The sequence below is a fragment of the Equus quagga genome, chromosome 22 (assembly GCF_021613505.1).
Source record: "Equus quagga isolate Etosha38 chromosome 22, UCLA_HA_Equagga_1.0, whole genome shotgun sequence".
Classification (NCBI taxonomy): Eukaryota; Metazoa; Chordata; class Mammalia; order Perissodactyla; family Equidae; genus Equus; species Equus quagga.
The window spans coordinates 4,674,084-4,694,741 of NC_060288.1; the positions used below are offsets into that span (position 1 = coordinate 4,674,084).

General features: G+C 35.9%; 1 protein-coding gene across 1 annotated transcript in view; it reads left to right on the top strand.

Moving 5' to 3' along the window:
* ADAM32 (ADAM metallopeptidase domain 32) overlaps positions 1–20,658 on the top strand; it is a 213,656-nt gene that overhangs the window by 129,102 nt on the left and 63,896 nt on the right. The window contains exons 10-12 of the mRNA XM_046648808.1: positions 2,887–3,064; positions 17,444–17,536; positions 18,885–19,080. Coding sequence (XP_046504764.1) covers positions 2,887–3,064; positions 17,444–17,536; positions 18,885–19,080 — 467 coding nt within the window. The remainder of the gene's footprint in view (positions 1–2,886; positions 3,065–17,443; positions 17,537–18,884; positions 19,081–20,658) is intronic.

Genomic DNA, 20,658 nt, shown 5'->3' on the forward strand with positions numbered 1-20,658 from the left:
TATTTTACTCATATTGCTTTCTCTTGATTCCTTGCTAAAAGCAATTTCATTAAGCTATGGAAGTTTGCTTGGGGAAGGGGGTACCATTTTGCAGTATGAATGCATTGAGGGGAACATGGGCTTTGGAATCTTTTAATTGTTTGCTAATTTTTCTAACCCTTAGTTTTCTATCTGAAAAATGTGGATCATGTGAGCTACAGTGATACAGTTGTTGTTAGGATTCAAATAAGATGTATGTAAATTATTTATCATTGTGCTGGTGTGTCTTATTATTTGAGGAGTAGGGAAGACTCAGAAGGTTGTTAAAATAGTGGGGTAGGGATACATAAGAGCTGTGAGAACATGTAATTTAGGAGGGAAAAGAGTAGAAGAGATAAAGACCCTGAAAAGGAAATGAGATAATATAAAAGATAAACTTTTCTGTTTTCAAAATGCTGTCAAGTGCTAACCTCAACTTTAGAAAACTACTTTCTTTTCCATCATTTCCTTCCATAAATTAATTTCTCTGTTCTTTGAACTCAGAACTTAGGTTAGCTATATTATAGTTTCAATAAGCTTTTATAAAATAATTTGGGAACAAAGCTAACATAGCATTAGAATTCAGAGTGCAATATCTGAACCAAATAATGAAAGAAAAGCTGCAGATAATTGATTACAAATAAACTTTGGGAATACATGTTCTTAAGAACTGCCATTATGGGGCAGCAAAAAGGTGAATGGTTAGGGATTATATATAATTGACTATAAATAGTTCCAAGAGCCAAAATATTACACAATTTTTTAGTTAAAATTTTTCTTCACCTTTCCGTTTTGGTGGTAAGATCACAAAATTTCTGGTATATAGTAAAATATTACTATTTTATTGAATTATGTAATGTTCCAAGATTAATTTTTGATTAAAAGTAACTGAATTTGAAGTCTTAAACAATTGTATATGAATACTGATCATGCTAATTTATGAACTGTCTGATTTTGGTGAGATTTCTAGCTTCTCCAAACTTTAGTTCGGTTAGTATAAAATGTTGATGACAATACCAACCTCCCTGGTTTGTGGTGAGGATTAAATAATCAAGTCTACAAAATGTCTGGCTAATAATAGGTGCTCAATAAATGTCATTTTCCTCCTTGCTTTACAGGTTTTTACTGCATATTGAGAATGATTCAGCCTACACATATATTCTTTGAAGTTAACTTTATTAGTGGGATTATGGACACAATTATATAAAATTTTGATTAGTATACAATTTCTCTGAGATCTTTAAGAAATTTCAGGACTAAGCCCGGTATAGTCTGTTTAATAAAAGTTTGTTGTTATTGAAGTTTGTTGTAGGAAGAATCGATAGACAGTTGATTCTACTTTTGCTAAGAATTGTGCTAGTAATAAGTGATACCAACAATAAAGATGACAAAGTTCCCACGTTAAGCAACTTGCAATTTAATTCATTATCTGTCACATTATATATGTGCTACAAACCTGTGAATAAACATTGAAAAAACATTGAAATAGAAGAGATTCAAACTTTCAAAGAGCTTGAATCTGAATTTTATAATGGTCAAGGGAAGGACAGAGGAAGAAGAAGAGAAGTTTGAAGAGTTGTTGATATACATCTGGGAATTTACGTAAATGGATACAGGGTTTTCTCCATGCCATCATTTCAGTTTTATTTCACCTAGGCAGAGGCGTTATACATATGTTAACCGTTTTTTCCTCCATATACAAGAATTTTCATAAGTCACACCCAAAAGCTCAAAAATTTCTCTTAACTGGATTTAATTTGTAATGCATACAAAAGTGAAATTAATCTATTCTTGATTTTTTTGTGGTAGGAATATTTAACAGGATTTCCCTTAAATTTTAAAATATGCCATATAGTATTGTTAACTATAGACACTATGGTGTACAGCAGATATCTAGAATTTATTCATCTTGCATAAGTGAAACTTTATACCCATTGAATGCCATTTAGACCTCATTTCCCCCTCCTAGCCCCTCACAACCACTATTCTACTGTCTGCATGTATGAGTTTGACCATTTTAGATATCTCATATAAGTGAGCTCGTGAAGTATTTATCCTTCTGTGACTGGCTTATTTCGCTTAGCATAATGCCCTCAAAGTTCATCCATGTCGTTGCATATGGCAGGATTTCCTTCCTTTTTTAAGGCTGAATAATATTCATTGCATGTATGTATCCCATTTTCTTTATCCATTTATCTGTCAATGGGCATTTAGGTTGCTTCCATACCTTTGCTATTGTGAATAATGCTGCTGTGAACATAGGAATGCAGGTATCTCTTCAAGATGCTGATTTCAATTATTTTTGACATATACCCAGAAGTGGGTTTGCTGGATCATATGGTAGTTCTATTTTCAATTTTTTGAAGAACCTCCCTACTGTTTTTCACAGTGGCTATACCCACTGTGAATATACATTCCCACTAACAGTGTACCAGGATTCCAATTTCTCCACATCCTCTCCAACATTTGTTATCTTTCTTTATAATAGCATCTTAACAGGTGTGAGGTGATATCTTATTATGGTTTTGCTTTGTAATTCCCTGATGATTAGTAACATTTAGCACCTTTTCATATAACTGTTGGCCATTTGAATATTTTCTTTGGAGAAATGTCTATTCAAGTCCTTCGCCCATTTTTAAATTGGGTTGTTCTTTGCTGTTGTGTTGTATTTAGTTTTGTTTTAATAAGGACATGTATTCCAGTGAATGAAATTACATAACCTCCTCAAGAATGATTTTGGCCTCTAAATACTTGTTATGAACATTTACCATTACCTATTAAATTTAGCATTTTGAAATTAATTTATGTAATATAGAATAGTGTTTTCAGCAGTATACTGACAATGACATTATATGTATTCATCTTTAGTCAATCCAGTGGTGTGAAGACTTTTAGCAGTTGCAGTTTGAGTGACTTTGAAAATTTCATTTCAAAAATGGGTGCCAGATGTCTTCAGAATAAGCCACAAATGCAATCATCTGCGCAATCAACGTGTGGCAACCGCAGATTGGAGGGCAATGAAGTCTGTGACTGTGGCACTGTGGAAGTAAGTCTGATAACTAGGAAACTGATTAATATATTTATTGTTTTAGTTCATCCTTTTATCATAAATGTTATATATCTCAACTATGACTGAATACTATGCAGAATATTGGCAGTATGTGAAATCGTTTGAAATACAAGAATATACTGTCTAGGTTTTATAGATTGAAGAGTTTTGAACAAACATAAAATGTACTCCAAAAATATTATTTCTGATGGGGAAAAGGTGAATCTAGAATGAGCTTTTGGGTTCCAGACTAAATATATAAGATTTTTCCAAACCTGTGCTTAACCCTTTGGGCATTTTATAAATGTCTAACTGAAGATTAAAATGTCAGCAAACCATCAAGTATGCTGCAGGGTATTACTTCACAGTGGAATCAATAGTATAGTGAGGGAAGACTGTGTTAATGTTATAGTCTGAACATTGGGTGATTTGTATTATTCACTTGATAGAGAAGCCCTGAAAATATAACGAATGCAAAAGGTCCAGGAAATAATGCTGCTAGACAATTCAATATTTGCAGCAACACTGCAGATAAACAAATGTTTTACCATTTGGTAGAACAAGTCCTCCCTCTTTGCTCCTCTTCATTTATTTTTAAATTAGTTTTATTGGGGGATGATCTACATACAATAAAATGCACCCACTTTAAGTATACAGATCGGTGTGTTCTGACATATGTATATAAGCATGGGTGCAAGTAAGATATAGATTCTTTTCTTTGTCCGCAAAAATTTATCCATGTCTCCCTGCAGTCATGCCCACCTCTACTCATCTCCAGGCAACTTCTGATTATGCCAGTTTTGCCTGATCTAGAAAGTCCTATGAATGGAATGATTCAGCACATATTCTTTGTATTTGGCTTCTTTTGTTCAATACAGTGTTTTCGAGATTCACCCACATTGTTTTATGTCACAATAGTTTCTTTGTTTTTATTTTAAGTAATATTTCATTGTTTAGATATACCGTAATCTGTTTTTCCATTTACCTGTTAATGGACATTTAAGTTGCTAATTGTATTGGGCCATTGTTCTGAACTCCTAAAATTTGAATTGCTGGGTCATATGATAAGTGTATGTTTATAAGCAACTGCCAAACTATTTTCCAAAATAGTTGTATCGTTTTGCACTTCTCTCAGCAACATAGGAAACTTTTATTTCCTCCACATGTTCACCAAAATTTGATATTGCAGCCTTTAAAATTTTAGCCATTCGTTTTGATTTTACTTCTTTTTTTTTTTTTAAGATTTTATTTTTTTCCTTTTTCGCCCCAAAGCCCCCCGGTACATAGTTGCATGTTCTTCGTTGTCGGTCTTTCTAGTTGTGGCATGTGGGATGCTGCCTCAGCATGGCTTGATGAGCAGTGCCATGTCCACGCCCAGGATTCGAACCAATGAAACACTGGGCCACCTGCAGCGGAGCACACGAACTTAACCACTTGGCCATGGGGCCAGCCCTTTGATTTTACATCTTTGATGACTCTAATGATATTGAGCATGTTCGCATGTCCCTTTGGCCATTTGTTGTTCGAATAATCCATTCAAATATTTTGCCAGTTTTAAAAATTAGGGGCTGACGCCATGGCACAGTGGTTAAGTGTGAATGTTCCAGCTTGGCAGGTCCAGGGTTCGCTGGTTCAAATCCCGGGTGCGGACATGGCACCACTTGTCACGCCATGCTGTGATAGGCATCCCACGCATAGGGCAGAGGAAGATGGGCATGGATATTAGCTCAGGGGCAGTCTTCCTCAAAAATAAATAAATAAATAAATAAAATAAAAATTAGGTTGTTTAGTTTTTATTATTGATTTGTAAGAGTTCCTTATACAGACTGGATACCACAACTTTGTCAGACATGTATATTACAAACATGTTTCTAGTCTATGTATTTCCTTTTCAGTTTCTTAACCTCTTTGAATAGCAGGCATTTTTTTGAAGTGCAATGTATCGTGTTTTTCTTCTGTGGTCATGCTTTTTCTGTCCTAAAAAATCTTTGCTTACTCAAGGTCGTGAATATTTTCTCCTATGTTTTCTACTAGAATACTATTATAACTTTTACATTTAGTCTGTGATCCATTTTGAGTTTGCTTTTGTGTTTGGTGAGAGAATTGGGTTGAGGTTCATTATCCTCCATACGAAAATCAAAGTTTTCTAGCAGTATTTGTTAAAATGACTATCTTTTCATATTGTATCACCTTAGTGCCCTTATGAAAATAAATTACCATCCATGTGTATCTATTCCTGGATTCTTTTCTGTTTATTTATATGTCTGTCCTTATGCCAATTCCACAGTGTCTTGATTGATGTACTTTATAATTTCTTGAAAACAGCATAAATCATCCCACTTTGCATCTCTTTCCAGCATAGTTTTCCCGTTCTGGGACCTTTGTATTTCCATATAAATTGGAGAATCAGCATGTGAATGTAGGGACTTTGATTGGAGTTTTGTTGTATCCATACAATCTTCCATCAATTTGGGGGGAATTATTTTCTTACCAATACTGAGTCTGCCAATCTGTGCACATGGTGTATCACTCCACTTATTTCGGTCTTCTTTAATTTATTTAGTTCTTCTGTAGTTTACTTTTCTTGATATTATTGCTTTAAAATGTTACTTAACAATTATCCATTGCTAGTATAAAAAAATGCAGTTGCCTTCTGTGAGTTCACCTTGGGTTTAGTGTTGATTAGAAGTGCTGAGAGTGTTCCTTCTGGTTTTTATTTTTAGGGGGAAAGCTTTCTCACTTTCACCATTAAATATGTTAGAGATATATAGATATAGATATAGATTTTTTTTTTTTTAGCAGATGCCGTTTATCTTAAGTTGTCTTCTATTTCTAGTTAGCTGGGAGCTTTTTTTAATTGTTGAATGAATTCGATGTGTAATGTTGTGTAATTTTAAGTTGTACAATGTGTTAATTTGACACATTTATATATTGTAATATGATTGCCAATGTAGCAATATCTATCACATTATGTAATTATAGTACAATAATATTGTCTATATTCATTATATTGTGCATTAGATCTCTCTGGCTTATTTACTACTCATTATGAGTTTGTACACTTAAACACCATCACTTTTATCCTCCCACCCTCACCTCCTGGTAACCACCATTTTATTCTCTGTTTTTTACAAGTTTAACGTTTTTAGATTCCACATGTAAGTGATACCTTACAGTATGTGTCTTTCTCTGTCTTACTTATGTCACTTGGCATATGTGCTCAAGGTCCATCTATGTTGTCGTAATGAACGGATATATTCCTTTCTCATGGCTGAATAATATTCCATTGTGCATGTCTTTTTTTATCCATTAATCAGTTGATGGGCATTTGGATTATTTCAATATCTTGACTATTGTGAATAATGCTGCCATAAAAATGAGAGTGCATATATCTTTTCAAAATCTTGTTTTTGTGGAAGATCCAAGATGGCGCAGTGAGTAGTCCTCTTTGCCTCTCCCCCTTTGAGTCTACAATTATTTGGACACTTATCGCTTGACAAAGGATATCCAGACAGCATCTCAGGACGTCTGAGACACCCACGCGACTATACATCGGAAGGCGGATGGACTTTCCTCCAGGAGGATGTGGAAATAGGTGAAAACTCTCCGACCCCGACAAGCAGCCTAGTACCCGCAAGCGGCTTTCTTCCAACGGACGCCCCAGAGGATCTACACACATCTAGGGCAGGAGCGAGCACACAACAGAGGAGCGACGGTGGAAACAGGTGACCAGAACCCTACCTAAACCCCCCACAATTACTCCTAAACACAGAGGGAAACTTTGGAGTTGCACACCTGAGCCCGCGGGGAGAGTCTCTCCCCGCCATTGGTGGGGAGACCCTGCCTGGTGCTCGCGGCGCCCGGAGGGTCCCAGAGAGAGTCGCGGAGGGTACGGAGGTCTCCCAGCTGCCGTTGCCTGCCGTGTGGGAGTAGGGATTGCCGGAGATCCTGGAGAGGACCAGGGCTGGGGGAAGTTTCAAAGGCTGGCTCTGCGACCCGGAGGGGAAGCGCCGGAGCTCCGCCCGGGCAGCAGATAAAACTCTCTGTCTGCCATTAGCTGAGGGGCCACGCTCAGCATTCACGGCTCCGGGAGAGGCCCGGAGAGAATCCCAGAGGGCGGGGCGACCCCCAGCTGCCGTTGCCCGCCCCGTGGGACTAGGGATAGCCAGAGATCTCGGAGAGGACTGGGGCTGGGGGGAGTTCCAGAGACCCAGCTTCGTAGCCTAGGGGGAAACCCTACAGGCTCACAGCAGCCTTAGGGAAAGCCTATGCACAGCACCAGTAGAAGGCACCCAGCCACCAGCCACAAGGCTGGAAGACCCCAGGGCAAAAGCAGCATAGCTAGGTGAACTAACCACAGACTGTAGAAGATGCCAATAGCTCTCCTGCGACCCACAGAGGACAAGTGAGATTTTGTGGGTGCCGACAGCAACGGAGCTACAAATATAAGTGATCCCACCCCTAGCCGCTGGAAAAGCCCATAACACCGTTGCAGACCCCAAGGAGAGAGCACATCTAGGTGGGCTGCAACAGTAGGCACCAGCAGCCTGAAGCCCCCCTGTGACAGCCCCCACGGCAGAGGAGGGAATCCAAAGGGCCACTGTGGCTACGAAGAGGAGCCCAGGCCCAGTTAGCAACTACAGACAGGGTTCTTGGTTGGTGCAGTAGAAACAGCTGCTCCCCCACCGCAGCAGCTGAAACAAGTGAAAGGAGCAACTAAACTCTATCTACATGTGGAGGCACAAATCAACAAGATCAAGCAATATGAAAAAATACATTAAATCTCCAGAACAGAAAGAAAGTAATACACAGAAAACAATCCCAAAGAAAATGAAATATATAACCTAAATGATGATGACTTCAAAACAGCCATCATTAAGATTCTCAATGAGTTAAGAGAGAATTCTGACCGACAACTCAACGAGTTTAGGAGCTATGTCACAAAAGAGTTTGATACGATAAAGAAGAACCAAACAGAAATATTGGAAATGAAGAACACAATAGAGGAGATGAAGAAAAATCTAGATGCTCTGAACAGTAGGGCCGATAATATGGAGGAAAGAATTAGCAATTTGGAAGATGGCAATATAGAATTGCTGCAGGCAGAGGAGGAGAGAAAAGCAAGACTTAAAAGAAATGAAGAAACTCTCCGAGAATTATCAGACACAATTAGGAGATGCAGTGTAAGGATTATAGGTATACCAGAGGGAGAAGAGAAGGAGAAAGGGGCAGAAAGCCTATTCAAAGAAATAATGGCTGAGAACTTCCCAAATCTGGTGAGGGAGATGGATCTTCAGGTGACAGAAGCCAATAAATCTCCAAACTATCAATGCAAGAAGACCAACTCCACGGCATATAGTAGTGAAGCTAGGAAAAGTCAACAACAAGGGGAAAATACTAAGGACAGCCAGGCAAAAGAAACTAACCTACAAAGGAACCCCCATCAGGCTATCAGCAGATTTCTCAGCAGAAACTTTACAGGCTAGAAGAGAGTGGAATGATATATTCAAAAATCTGAAGGACAAAAATCTACAGCCGAGAATTCTCTACCCAGCGAAAATATGCTTCAAATACGATGGAGAAATAAAAACTTTCCCAGATAAACAAAAATTAAGGGAGTTCATTGCCACAAAACCTCCTCTTCAGGAAATCCTCAGGAAAACCCTCATTCCTGAAAAATCCAAAAAAGGAAAGGGGCTACAAAACCAAGAGCAGAGGAGATAAGTAGAAGGACAACAACAGAGAGTAGCAGCTCTACATCAGAACAGATTAAACCATGGGACGAGAAACAAAGGAAACTGAAGAAAACCAGAAAACAAGACACAAAATGTTAGTGGTAGGCCCCCACATCTCAATAATCACTCTAAATGTAAATGGATTGAACTCCCCAATCAAAAGACACAGAGTGGCAGGATGGATCAAAGAAGAAGATCCAACAATATGCTGCCTCCAGGAAACACACCTCAGCCCCAAAGACAAACACAGACTCAGAGTGAAGGGATGGAGAACAATACTCCAAGCTAATAATGAACAAAAGAAAGCAGGTGTCGCTATACTAATATCAGACAAGGTAGATTTCAAAGCAAAACAGATAAAGAAAGATAAAGAGGGACAGTATATAATGATAAAAGGGACTCTCCACCAACAAGACATAACACTTATAAATATATACGCACCCAACACAGGAGCACCAAAATTTGTAAAGCAACTCTTAATAGAACTAAAAGAAGACATCAAGAACAATACAATAATAGTAGGGGACCTCAACACACCATTAACACCAATGGACAGAACATCCAGACAGAAAATCAACAAGGAAATAATAGAATTAAATGAAAAATTAGCCCAGATGGACTTAATAGATATATATAGAACACTTCATCCAAAAACAGCAGGTTACACATTCTTCTCAAGTGCACATGCAACATTCTCAAGGATTGACCATATTTTGGGAAACAAAGCAAACATCAATAAATTCAAGAGAGTTGAAATAATATCAGGCATCTTTTCTGATCATAATGCTATGAAACTAGAAATCAACTACAAGAAAAAAGCAGAGAAAGGTGCAAAAATGTGGAGACTAAACAACACGCTTCTCAACAAACAATGGATCATTGAAGAAATTAAAGAAGAAATCAAATTTTATCTGGAGACTAATGAAAATGAGAACACGACACACCAAATCATTTGGGATGCAGCAAAAGCAGTCCTAAGAGGGAAATTCATCGCAATACAGGCTCACCTCACTAAACAAGAAGAAGCTCACATAAGCAACCTCCGACACCTAACAGAACTAGAAAAAGAAGAACAAACAAAGCCCAGAGTCAGTAGAAGGAGGGAAATAATAAAAATAAGAGCAGAAATAAACGATATTGAAACAAAAAAGACAATAGAAAGGATCAATGAAACGAAGAGTTGGTTCTTCGAAAGAATTAACAAAATTGACAAACCCCTAGCCAGACTCACCAAGAAACGAAGAGAGAAATTGCAAATTAATAAAATCAGGAATGACAGAGGAGAAATCACAACAGATACCAATGAAATACAAGAGATCATAAGAGAATACTATGAAAATCTATATGCCAACAAATTGAACAAACTGGAAGAAATGGACAAATTCCTAGACTCCTACAATCTCCCCAAACTGAATCAGGAAGAAATGGAGAATCTGAATAGGCCAATCACAAGTAAGGAAATAGAAACGGTAATCAAAAACCTCGCCAATAACAAGAGTCCAGGGCCACACGGCTTCTCTGGAGAATTCTACCAAACATTCAAAGAAGACTTAATACCTATTCTTCTCAAACTGTTCCAGAAAATTGAGAAAGATGGAGAACTCCCTAACACATTCTATGAAGCCAACATCACTCTGATCCCCAAACCTGACAAGGACAACACAAAGAAGGAGAACTACAGGCCGATATCACTGAGGAACACAGATGCAAAAATCCTCAACAAAATTTTGGAAAACCGATTACAGCAATACATCAAAAAGATTATACACCATGATCAAGTGGGATTTATACCAGGGACACAGGGATGTTTCAACATCCGCAAGTCAATCAACGTGATACACTACATCAACAAAAACAAAAACCACATGATCATCTCAATAGATGCAGAGAAAGCATTCGACAAGATCCAACACCCATTTATGATAAAAACCCTCAGTAAAATGGGTATAGAAGGAAAGTACCTCAACATAATAAAGACCATATATGACAGACCCACAGCCAACATCATACTCAATGCACAAAAACTGAAAGCCATCCCTCTGAGAACAGGAACAAGACAAGGGTGCCCACTTTCACCACTCCTATTCAACATAGTACTGGAGGTGCTGGCCAGAGCAATTCGACAGGAAAAAGAAATAAAAGGAATACAAATAGGTAACGAAGAAGTAAAACTCTCGTTGTTTGCAGACGACATGATCTTATATATAGAAAACCCCAAAGAATCCACAGAAAAACTATTAGAAATAATCAACAACTACAGCAAAGTAGCAGGGTATAAAATTAACGTGCATAAATCAGTAGCATTTCTATACACTAACAATAAACTAACAGAAAAAGAACTCAAGAACTCTATCCCATTCACCATCGCAACGAAAAGAATAAAATACCTTGGGATAAACTTAACCAAGGAAGTGAAGGATCTATACAATGAAAACTACAAGACTTTCTTGAAAGAAATTGACGATGACATAAAGAGATGGAAAGACATTCCTTGCACATGGATTGGAAGAATAAACATAGTTAAAATGTCCATACTACCTAAAGCAATATACAGATTCAATGCTATCCCAATCAGAATCCCCAGAACATTCTTCACAGAAATTGAACAAACAATCCTAAAATTCATATGGGGGAACAAAAGACCACGAATTGCTAAAGCAATCTTGAGCAAGAAAAACAAAGCCGGCGGAATCACAATCCCCGATTTCAAAACATACTACAAAGCTACAGTGATCAAAACAGCATGGTACTGGTACAAAAACAGGTCCACAGATCAATGGAACAGAATTGAAAGCCCAGAGATAAAACCACACATCTATGGACAGCTAATCTTCGACAAAGGAGCAGAGGGCCTACAATGGAGAAAAGAAAGTCTCTTCAACAAATGGTGCTGGGAAAACTGGACAGCCACATGCAAAAGATTGAAAATCGACCATTCTTTTTCACCACACACCAAAATAAACTCAAAATGGATCAAAGACCTAAAGATTAGGCCTGAGACAATAAGTCTTTTGGAAGAGAATATAGGCAGTACACTCTTTGACATCAGTTTCAAAAGAATCTTTTCGGACACTGTAACTCCTCAGTTGAGGGAAACAATAGAAAGAATAAACAAATGGGACTTCATCAGACTAAAGAGCTTCTTCAAGGCAAGGGAAAACAGAATTGAAACAAAAAAACAGCTCACTAATTGGGAAAAAATATTTACAAGCCACTTATCCGACAAAGGGTTAATCTCCATAATATACAAAGAACTCACACTGCTTAACAACAATAAAACAAACAACCCGATCAAAAAATGGGCAGAGGACATGAACAGACATTTCTCAAAAGAAGATATGAATATGGCCAATAGACACATGAAAAGATGTTCATCATCGCTAATCATCAGGGAAATGCAAATCAAAACTACACTAAGATATCACCTTACACCCGTTAGATTGGCAAAAACATCGAAAACCAAGAGTGACAAATGTTGAAGAGGTTGTGGAGAAAAAGGAACCCTCATACACTGTTGGTGGGAATGCAAACTGGTACAGCCACTATGGAAAACAGTATGGAGATTTCTCAAAAAGTTAAAAATAGAAATACCCAATGACCCAGCCATCCCATTACTGGGTATCTATCCTAAGAACCTGAAATCAAAAATGAAAAGACAATCTACAGAGTGGGAGAAAATTTCTGCAAACCATGTATTGGATAAGGGGCTAATGTCCAAAATATATAAAGAACTCAGTCAACTCAATGAAAACAAACAAATAATCCAATTAAAAAATTGCACCCCTATGTTCATCGCAGCATTATTTACAATAACCAAGACGTGGAACCAGCCTACATGCCCAGAAACTGATGATTGGATAAAGAAGATGTGGTATATATACACAATGGAATACTACTCAGCCATAAAAAAAGACAAAATTGGCCCATTCACAACAACGTGGATGGACCTCGAGGGTATTATGTTAAGCGAAATAAGCCAGTCAGAGAAAGACGAACTCTATATGACTCCACTCATAGGTGGAAATTAGTATACTGATAAGGAGATCTGATCGGTGGTTACCAGGGAAAAGGGGGCTGGGGGGAGGGCACAGAGGGGGAAGTGGTGTACCCATAACATGACTAACAAAAATGTACAACTGAAATCTCACAAGGTTTTAATCTATCATAACATTAATAAAAAAAAGAAATCTTGTTTTTGTTCCCTTTGTTATATATTCAGATGTGGAATTGCTGAGTCATATTGTTGATCTATTTTGAATTTTTTTGTGGATTCTCCATATTGTTTTCCATAGTGGTTGGGCCGTTTTACTTTCCCGCCAACAATGTGTAAGGGTTTCCTTTTCACCATATCCTTGCCAGTGCCTGTTCTCTCATATCTTCTTGATAACCATTCTAACAGAAGTGAAGTGATATGTCATTGTGCTTTGATTTGCATTTCTCTGATGATTATGATGTTGAGCATTTTTTCATGTATCCATTGTCCATTTGATGTCCTCTTTGGCGAAATGTCTATTTAGTTCCTCTGCCCATTTTTTAATTGGATTATTTGTTTGTTTTTATTGAGTTGACTGAGTTCTTTATATATTTTGGACATTAGCCCCTTATCCAATACATGGTTTGCAGAAATTTTCTCCCACTCTGTAGATTGTCTTTTCATTTTTTTTATTGTTTCTTTTGCTGTGCAGAAGCTTTGGATTTTGATGTAGTCTCATTTGTTGATTTTTTCTTTTGTTGTTTGTGTTTTTGACATCATGCCTTCCAAATTATTGCCAAGACCAATATCAATAAGCTTTTCCCCTACGTTTTCTTGTAGGAGTTTCATGGTATCTGGTCTTACATTTTGGTCTTTGATCCATTTCAAATTAAGTTTTCTGAGTGGTGTGAGATAGAGATTCAATTTCATTGTTGTGCCTGGGTTTCTTCAGTTTTCCTGGCACCATTTGTTGAAGAAATTATCCTTTCCACATTGGGTATTTTGGCCTTATTGTGAAACATTATATATGCTGACCATATATGCCAGGGATAATTCTGGGCTGTCTATTCTGTTCTATTGGTTGATGTATCTATTTTTGTGCCAGTACCATCCTGTTTTTGTTACTAGGACTTTGTAGTATAGTTTGAAATCTGGATATCTGATACTTCCAGGTTTGTTCTTTTTTCTTAGGATTGCTCTGGCTATTCAGGGTCTTTTGTTGTTCCAGACAAATTTTAGGATTCTCTCTTCTATTTCTGTGAAGAATGCCTTTGCTATTTTGATGGAGATTGCATTGAATCTGTAGATGGCTTGGGTAGTAAGGTCATTTTAATAATATTAATTCTTCTGATCCATGAACATGGGATATCTTTCCATTTGTTCCCTCTTTGATTTCTTTCAGCAGTTTTGTATTCATTGTACAAATCTTTCATTTCCTTGGTTACATTTATTCCTAAGTGTTTTGTTGTTTTTGATGTTATTGTGAATCTGATTATTTTCTTTATTTCTTTTTCAGATGCTTCATCATTAGTGTAAAGCAATGCAATTGGTTTCTGTATGTTAATTTTGTATCCTGCCACTTTACTGAAATTGTTGCTTAATCCCACAGTTTTTTTTTTTTTACCAAGTCTTTGGGTTTTTTTTATATAGGATCATATCATTAGAAAATAATGGTAGTTTTACTTCTTCCTTTCCAATTTGGATGCCTTTTATTTCTTTGTCTTGCCTAATTGCTCTAGCTAGGCCTTCCAGTACTTCGTTGAATAGGGGTGATGAGAGTGGGCATCCTTGCCTTGTTCCTGATCTTAGAGGAAGCACTTTCAATTTCTCTCCATTGAGTATAATGTTAGTTGAGAGTTTTCAATCAAGAATTTGTGTTGAATTTTGTCAGATGTCCTATTTCTGTGTGTATGGAGCTGATCATATGAGTTTTCTCCTTTTTTTTACCTATTAATATGGTGCATTTCATTGATTGGTTTTTGAATGCTAACCCAACTATGTATTTCTGAGATTAGCCCCCACTTGGATTATTCTCTATATATACATGTTCCTAGATTTAATTTGCCCATATTTTCTTCAGGATTATGGGACTTATTTTCACAAGGGGATTGTGGTCTGTAGCTTTTTCTTTTCTTGTAATATTTCCTTCTAGTATTGGCATCAGGGCAATTCTGGACTCATAAAATGAGTTGGAAAGTGCTCCCTTACTCCCTACTTTCTGAAAGAATTTGTTTAAGATTGGTATTACTCCTATTTATTTATTATTTTTATGGTGGAAGAGCACTTAACATGAGATCCACCCTTTTAAATCTATCCTCCCAGAAGTTTTATAGTTCTGCATTTTATATTTAGGTTTATGATCTATTTTTGAGTTAATTTTTTTTTGAAAAGTATACGATCAGTGTCTACAGTCATTTTCCATGTGTATGTCTAGATGTTCCAGCAAGCTTTTGTTGAAAAAGACTATCCATTCTCCATTGAATTGCATTTGCTCCATTGTCAAAGATTTCATTATCACTGTGTAGGTCTATTTCTGGGTTCTTTATTTTGTTCCAGTGATCTCTTCTTCTATTCTTTTATGAATATCACTCTGTCATTATTATAGTTTATAGTAAGTTTTGAAGTTGGCTATTGTCAGTCCTCCAATTTTTCTCCTCCTCCTCTTCCTCACTCTCCCTTCCTCCTCCTCCATCTTTTTCCTCTCCATATAAACTTTAGAATCGGTTTGTAAATATCCACAAAATAACTTGCTGGAATTTTAATTGCAATTGCATTGAATCTCTAGATCATTTTGGAAGATGACATCTTAACAATATTGAGTCTTCCTATCCATGAATGTGGAATATCTCTGCATTTATTTACATTTTCTTCGATTTCCTTCATGGAGTTTTGTAGTTTCTCTGATTCAGATACTATAAAATTTTGTTAGAACTTTTCCCAAGTAATTCATTGTTTTCATGCTAATTTAAATAGTATTGAGCTTTTAAAATTTCAAATTGCCATTTTTCATTGTTGGTACATAGGAAAACAATTGACTTTTGTACATTAACTTTGTATCCGCATCCTTGCTATAATCACTTATTAGTTATATGTCAGTTATTTGGTCAATTATTTTCTTTACATAGACAATTGTGTAATCTATGTGCAAAACCAGCTTTATTTCTTCCTTCTCAACTTGTATATGCTTAATTTCATTTTCTTGTCTTATTACATTAGCTAGGACTTCCAGTAAGATGATGAAAGGAGTGGTGAGAGGGGGCATCCTTGCCTTGTTCTTGATTGTAGGGGGAAAGCTTATGGTTTCTCACCGTGAGTATGATGTTAGCTGTAGGTGTTTTCTAGATGTTCATCATCAAATTGTGGAAGTTTTCTTCTGTTCCTAGTTCCTAACATTTTGTATAATAAGCGAGTGTTTGATTTTGTCAAATGCTTTTTCTACATCAATTGTTATGATAATATGGTTTTTCTTCTTCAGCCATCAATATGATGGATTACATTAATTGATGTTTGAATGATGACTCAGCCTTGTATACTTGTGATAAATCCCACTTGGTTGTAGTCCATAGTTCTTTTTATAAACTGTTGGATTCAATTTCCTAATCTTTTTTGAGGATTTTTCATCTTTGTTTATGAGAAATATAGGTGTGTAATTTTCCTTTCTTGTAATGTCTTTCTCTGGGCTTGGTATTCGGGTTATTCTGGCCTCATAGAATGAGTTAGAAAGTGTCACACATCAAGGGTGGAAGAGTAATGTGTCTATGATTCCATGGGGTGAAGACAATAGGAGCTCTATGTGTAGCGCTTCTCCTGAATTCTGTCCTAGGTATTTCTTCTCTTGGTTGATTTTAATTTGTATCCTTTCCATATAATAAACATGACTGTGAGTATAACAGCTTGCAGTGAATTCTATGAATCCTTTCAGCCAATTATCAAGCCTGAGGGGATTTGGGGAATCCACTGAACTTGTGATTGGTGTAAGAAGTGAGGGAAGTCTTGAGGACATTCTCGCTAACTTTGCAGTGGCCCTAAATTTTACACACTCTTCTCCCCCCAGCTTTATTGAAACATTATTGATAAATAGAAATTACATATATTTAAGGTGTACAGTATGATGTTTTTATAGATGTATATGTTGTGAAATGATTACCACAATCAAACCAATTAACATATCCATCACCTCACACTGTTATCTTTTTCTTGTAGTGAGAATACATCACCTATCATCTTAGAAAATTTCAAGTATATAATACAGTATTGTTAATTTTAGTCACCATGCTGTGCATTAGATTCTGAGAACTAATCCGTCTTATAAATGAATGTTTGTAGCCTTTGATCAATATGTCTTCTTTCCTCCCGCCCTCCAGGACTAGTAGCCACCATTCTACTCTCTATTATTGTTATCCAATTTCTGAAAAAACTTGTGTCATATATTTTGCCCAGTGTTCTAGTTGGATAAGAGTTAGTGGGACACCAGTTACTCTGTTTCAACCCAAAGTAAAAGTCCTACTTTAGTATTTTAATTCTTTAGAGATGCAAAAATCTATAAATGTTGATAGCATTCATATTCTTCCCCAAAACTCAAAAAATACACACAGTAAATAAAGCTTCTCCCAAAGTTTATATTATTGTCATGATGTATTTTTGCTTGTGCTTGCCACTCATTCATAGCAATGTGGACCTCTTACCTGTTGTGATCCTCCAACTTGTACACTGAAAGCAGGAGCACAATGTCATGAAGGATTGTGCTGCAAGAGCTGTAACGTAAGATTCAAGTTTATTAATATCTCCGCAATATATAATGAATCATGTCTAGAATACTTTAAAACACTTGGATATAAAGCCATAAGTCAAAATAAATGACCTTTCAAATAAAGAAAAAGATACTAAATTCAGAATCAGGTTTCTTATTTTGTGAACTTTAATGGATGTTGAGGCCTCTTTATAATGCCATTATTCTCCCTAACTTGGTGCTATTGTTTTTAAGCCTTGATTGAGAGCTGCTATAGAATTCTTCAATATAGAAGGTCGCCATTAAGAGGGACTATTTTCATTCACTCTATCCAATATTTATGTTTTATGAATAAAAATGTCATTACTGGTTGTGATAGGTATCTATAGGTATGTAATCGAAGATACTGCAGCTTCCTATAAATGTGTAAATAATGAAACTCACTAGAAGTAACACTTTCCAAATGCTACATGTTAGCACAAAATTTAAACTCTGAACGTATTATTCAAAGATCATTTGACTTAAAGATCACATTTTAGCTTATATGTTGAAGATGTTGACTCCTGTCTCTTGTTTTACTTTTCAACCCTTCCAATCTATTTGTGACAAATTCATCATATGAAAATCTCTCTATTGAACTACCTGCCCTGGGTTCTGTGTTCTTGACTGCCCTTGACTGACACAGTTTTGCATTATTTTTTTCTAGAATCTTATAATGTGGTTACATTCTTACCTCTGTGCCCTTTTTAGTGTCAACTGGAAGTCATCAATTAAGAAGTATGAGATAGATGCCCACTTGAGATTCTTTTATATAGATTTTCAGAATTCTGTATGTGGAAGTGTTAACTATAGGATAATTCAAGAGAAAAATAACAATTGAATTCCTTCCTCTGCAGACTTCTGTAGTTGAACTGCCTCTTTAATCACCCTTCAGTTTCCCTCTGTTTGTTCCATTGTTTGTGTTTCACATTTGTCATAGAATTACAAATATTCCATACTTACAAGCTGTGGTTTGAATAAGCATATTTTATTTCAAAATTGTCTAAATTACACTATCTTCACTCCCAAAAAATAATTATCCCAAGCTAAAAGTGACTTTTCCTCCCTCACACAAAAACACAAACAAAACTTTGGCTCTCATCACATCATATTTGTGTTATACTTTTTCTTGTACATATATCTTATCTCCTGCTTTAGTTGCTAACATTCAATATTTTAAAAATATGATTAGCATAATGTTTTATGCAAAGAAGTTACTAATAGACATGAATGAATAAATAGATCAGTAAACTATAAATGGAATTAACTTTGAAATAAATATTGATAACCACAACGATCTTATATATAATGCTTTCTTTTTAATATTTTAATTCCTATTAGATTTCAGGAAGAGGTGTTCTATGTAGGCCGACAGCACATTCTGAATGTGATTTACCTGAGTATTGTGATGGAGTCTCACCACAGTGTCCACCTGATATAACTTTTCACGATGGAAAGTTATGTAAAGGAGAATATTTTTGTTATGGTGGAGAATGCCAAGATCTTGATGCACGTTGTCAGAGCCTATTTGGAGCAGGTAAAATTGTTTTGTAACATCTAAATAGTTGGTCTTCACTATTTTTTTTAATGTTACTAAGACAATGGGCAATTATATACATAAAATTTAGATTCTATATTTATAAATATATATATAATTTAAATTAAATATATTTAAATTATTTATTGTGTTTAATATCTATTTTTTCAAACTTTATTAAGGTATAATTTACAAATAAAAAATATATATTTAAGATATATGACTTGATATTTCGATATACATATGCATTGTGAAATAGTTGCCACAATGAAGCTGCTTGACACACCCATTACATGCATACACCCAGAAATGGAATTGCTGGATCATAAGGTAGTTCACTTTTAATTTTTGAGGGACTATACTATTTTCTATAATGGCTGTACCAATTTTCTCTGCATCCTTGCTAATACTTATCTTTTGTCTCTTTGATAATATCTACCCTAAAAGATGCGAGTTGTGGTTTTGATTTTCATTTCCCTGATGATTAGTGATTTTGAACACCTTTTCCTATATGTGATGGCCATTTGTATGTCTTCTTTTGAGAAATGGCTATTCAGGTCCTTTGCTATTTTTAAACTTCATCATTTGATTTTTCTATTGAGATGTATGAGTTATATATTTTGGAGATTAACGTCTTATGAGATATATCATTTGCAAATATTTTCTTGCGTTCTATAGGTTTCCTTTACACTGTTGTTTTTTTGGGTGTGTTCTGAGAAGTTTTTAAATTTGATTCTGTCCCACTTGTCTATTTTTGCTTTTGTTTCCTGTGCTTTTGTGTCACATCCAAAAAATTATTTCCCGGAGCAATGTCCAAGAGCTTTCCCCCTATGTTTTCCTCTAGTAGTGTTACAGTTTCAGGTCTTACATGTACGTGTCCCTCCCTGGCCCCCACAAGCTTTATTGAGATACAATTGACATTGTGTAAGTTTAAGGTGTACAGTGTGTTGATTTGATACTTTTATATATTACAAAATGATTGCCACCACCGTGTTAACAAACATCTCCATTTTGTCACATAATTACCATTTCTTTTCTGTGGTGAGAACATTTAAGATCTTCTTTCTTAGCAACTTTCAAGTATATAATATAGTGTTATTAAGTATAAACATCATGCTGTACATTAGATCCCCATAACTTCATTTTATAACTGGAAATTTGTATCCCTTGACAAACATCTCACGTTTTCCATCACTTTCCAGTCTATGGTAACCACCACATACTCATTGTTTCTCTGAGTTTGGATTTTTTAGATTCCATATATAAGTGATAACATAGAGTATTTGTCCTTCACTATCTGACATTTCACTTACTGTAATGTCCACAAGTTTTATCCATATTATTGCAAATTACAAGATATATTTCTTTCTCTTGACTGAATAATATTCCATTGAATGTTTTTACAATATATTTTTTTACCCCTTCCTTCATTGATGGACACAAGTTTCCATAGCTTACCTATTTTGAATAATGCTGCAATGAACATGGGTGTGCAGATATGTATTTTGAGATCTTGTATTCATTTCCTTTGGATATGAAGTGGATTGGCAGTGGAATTGCTGGACCATATAGTAGTTT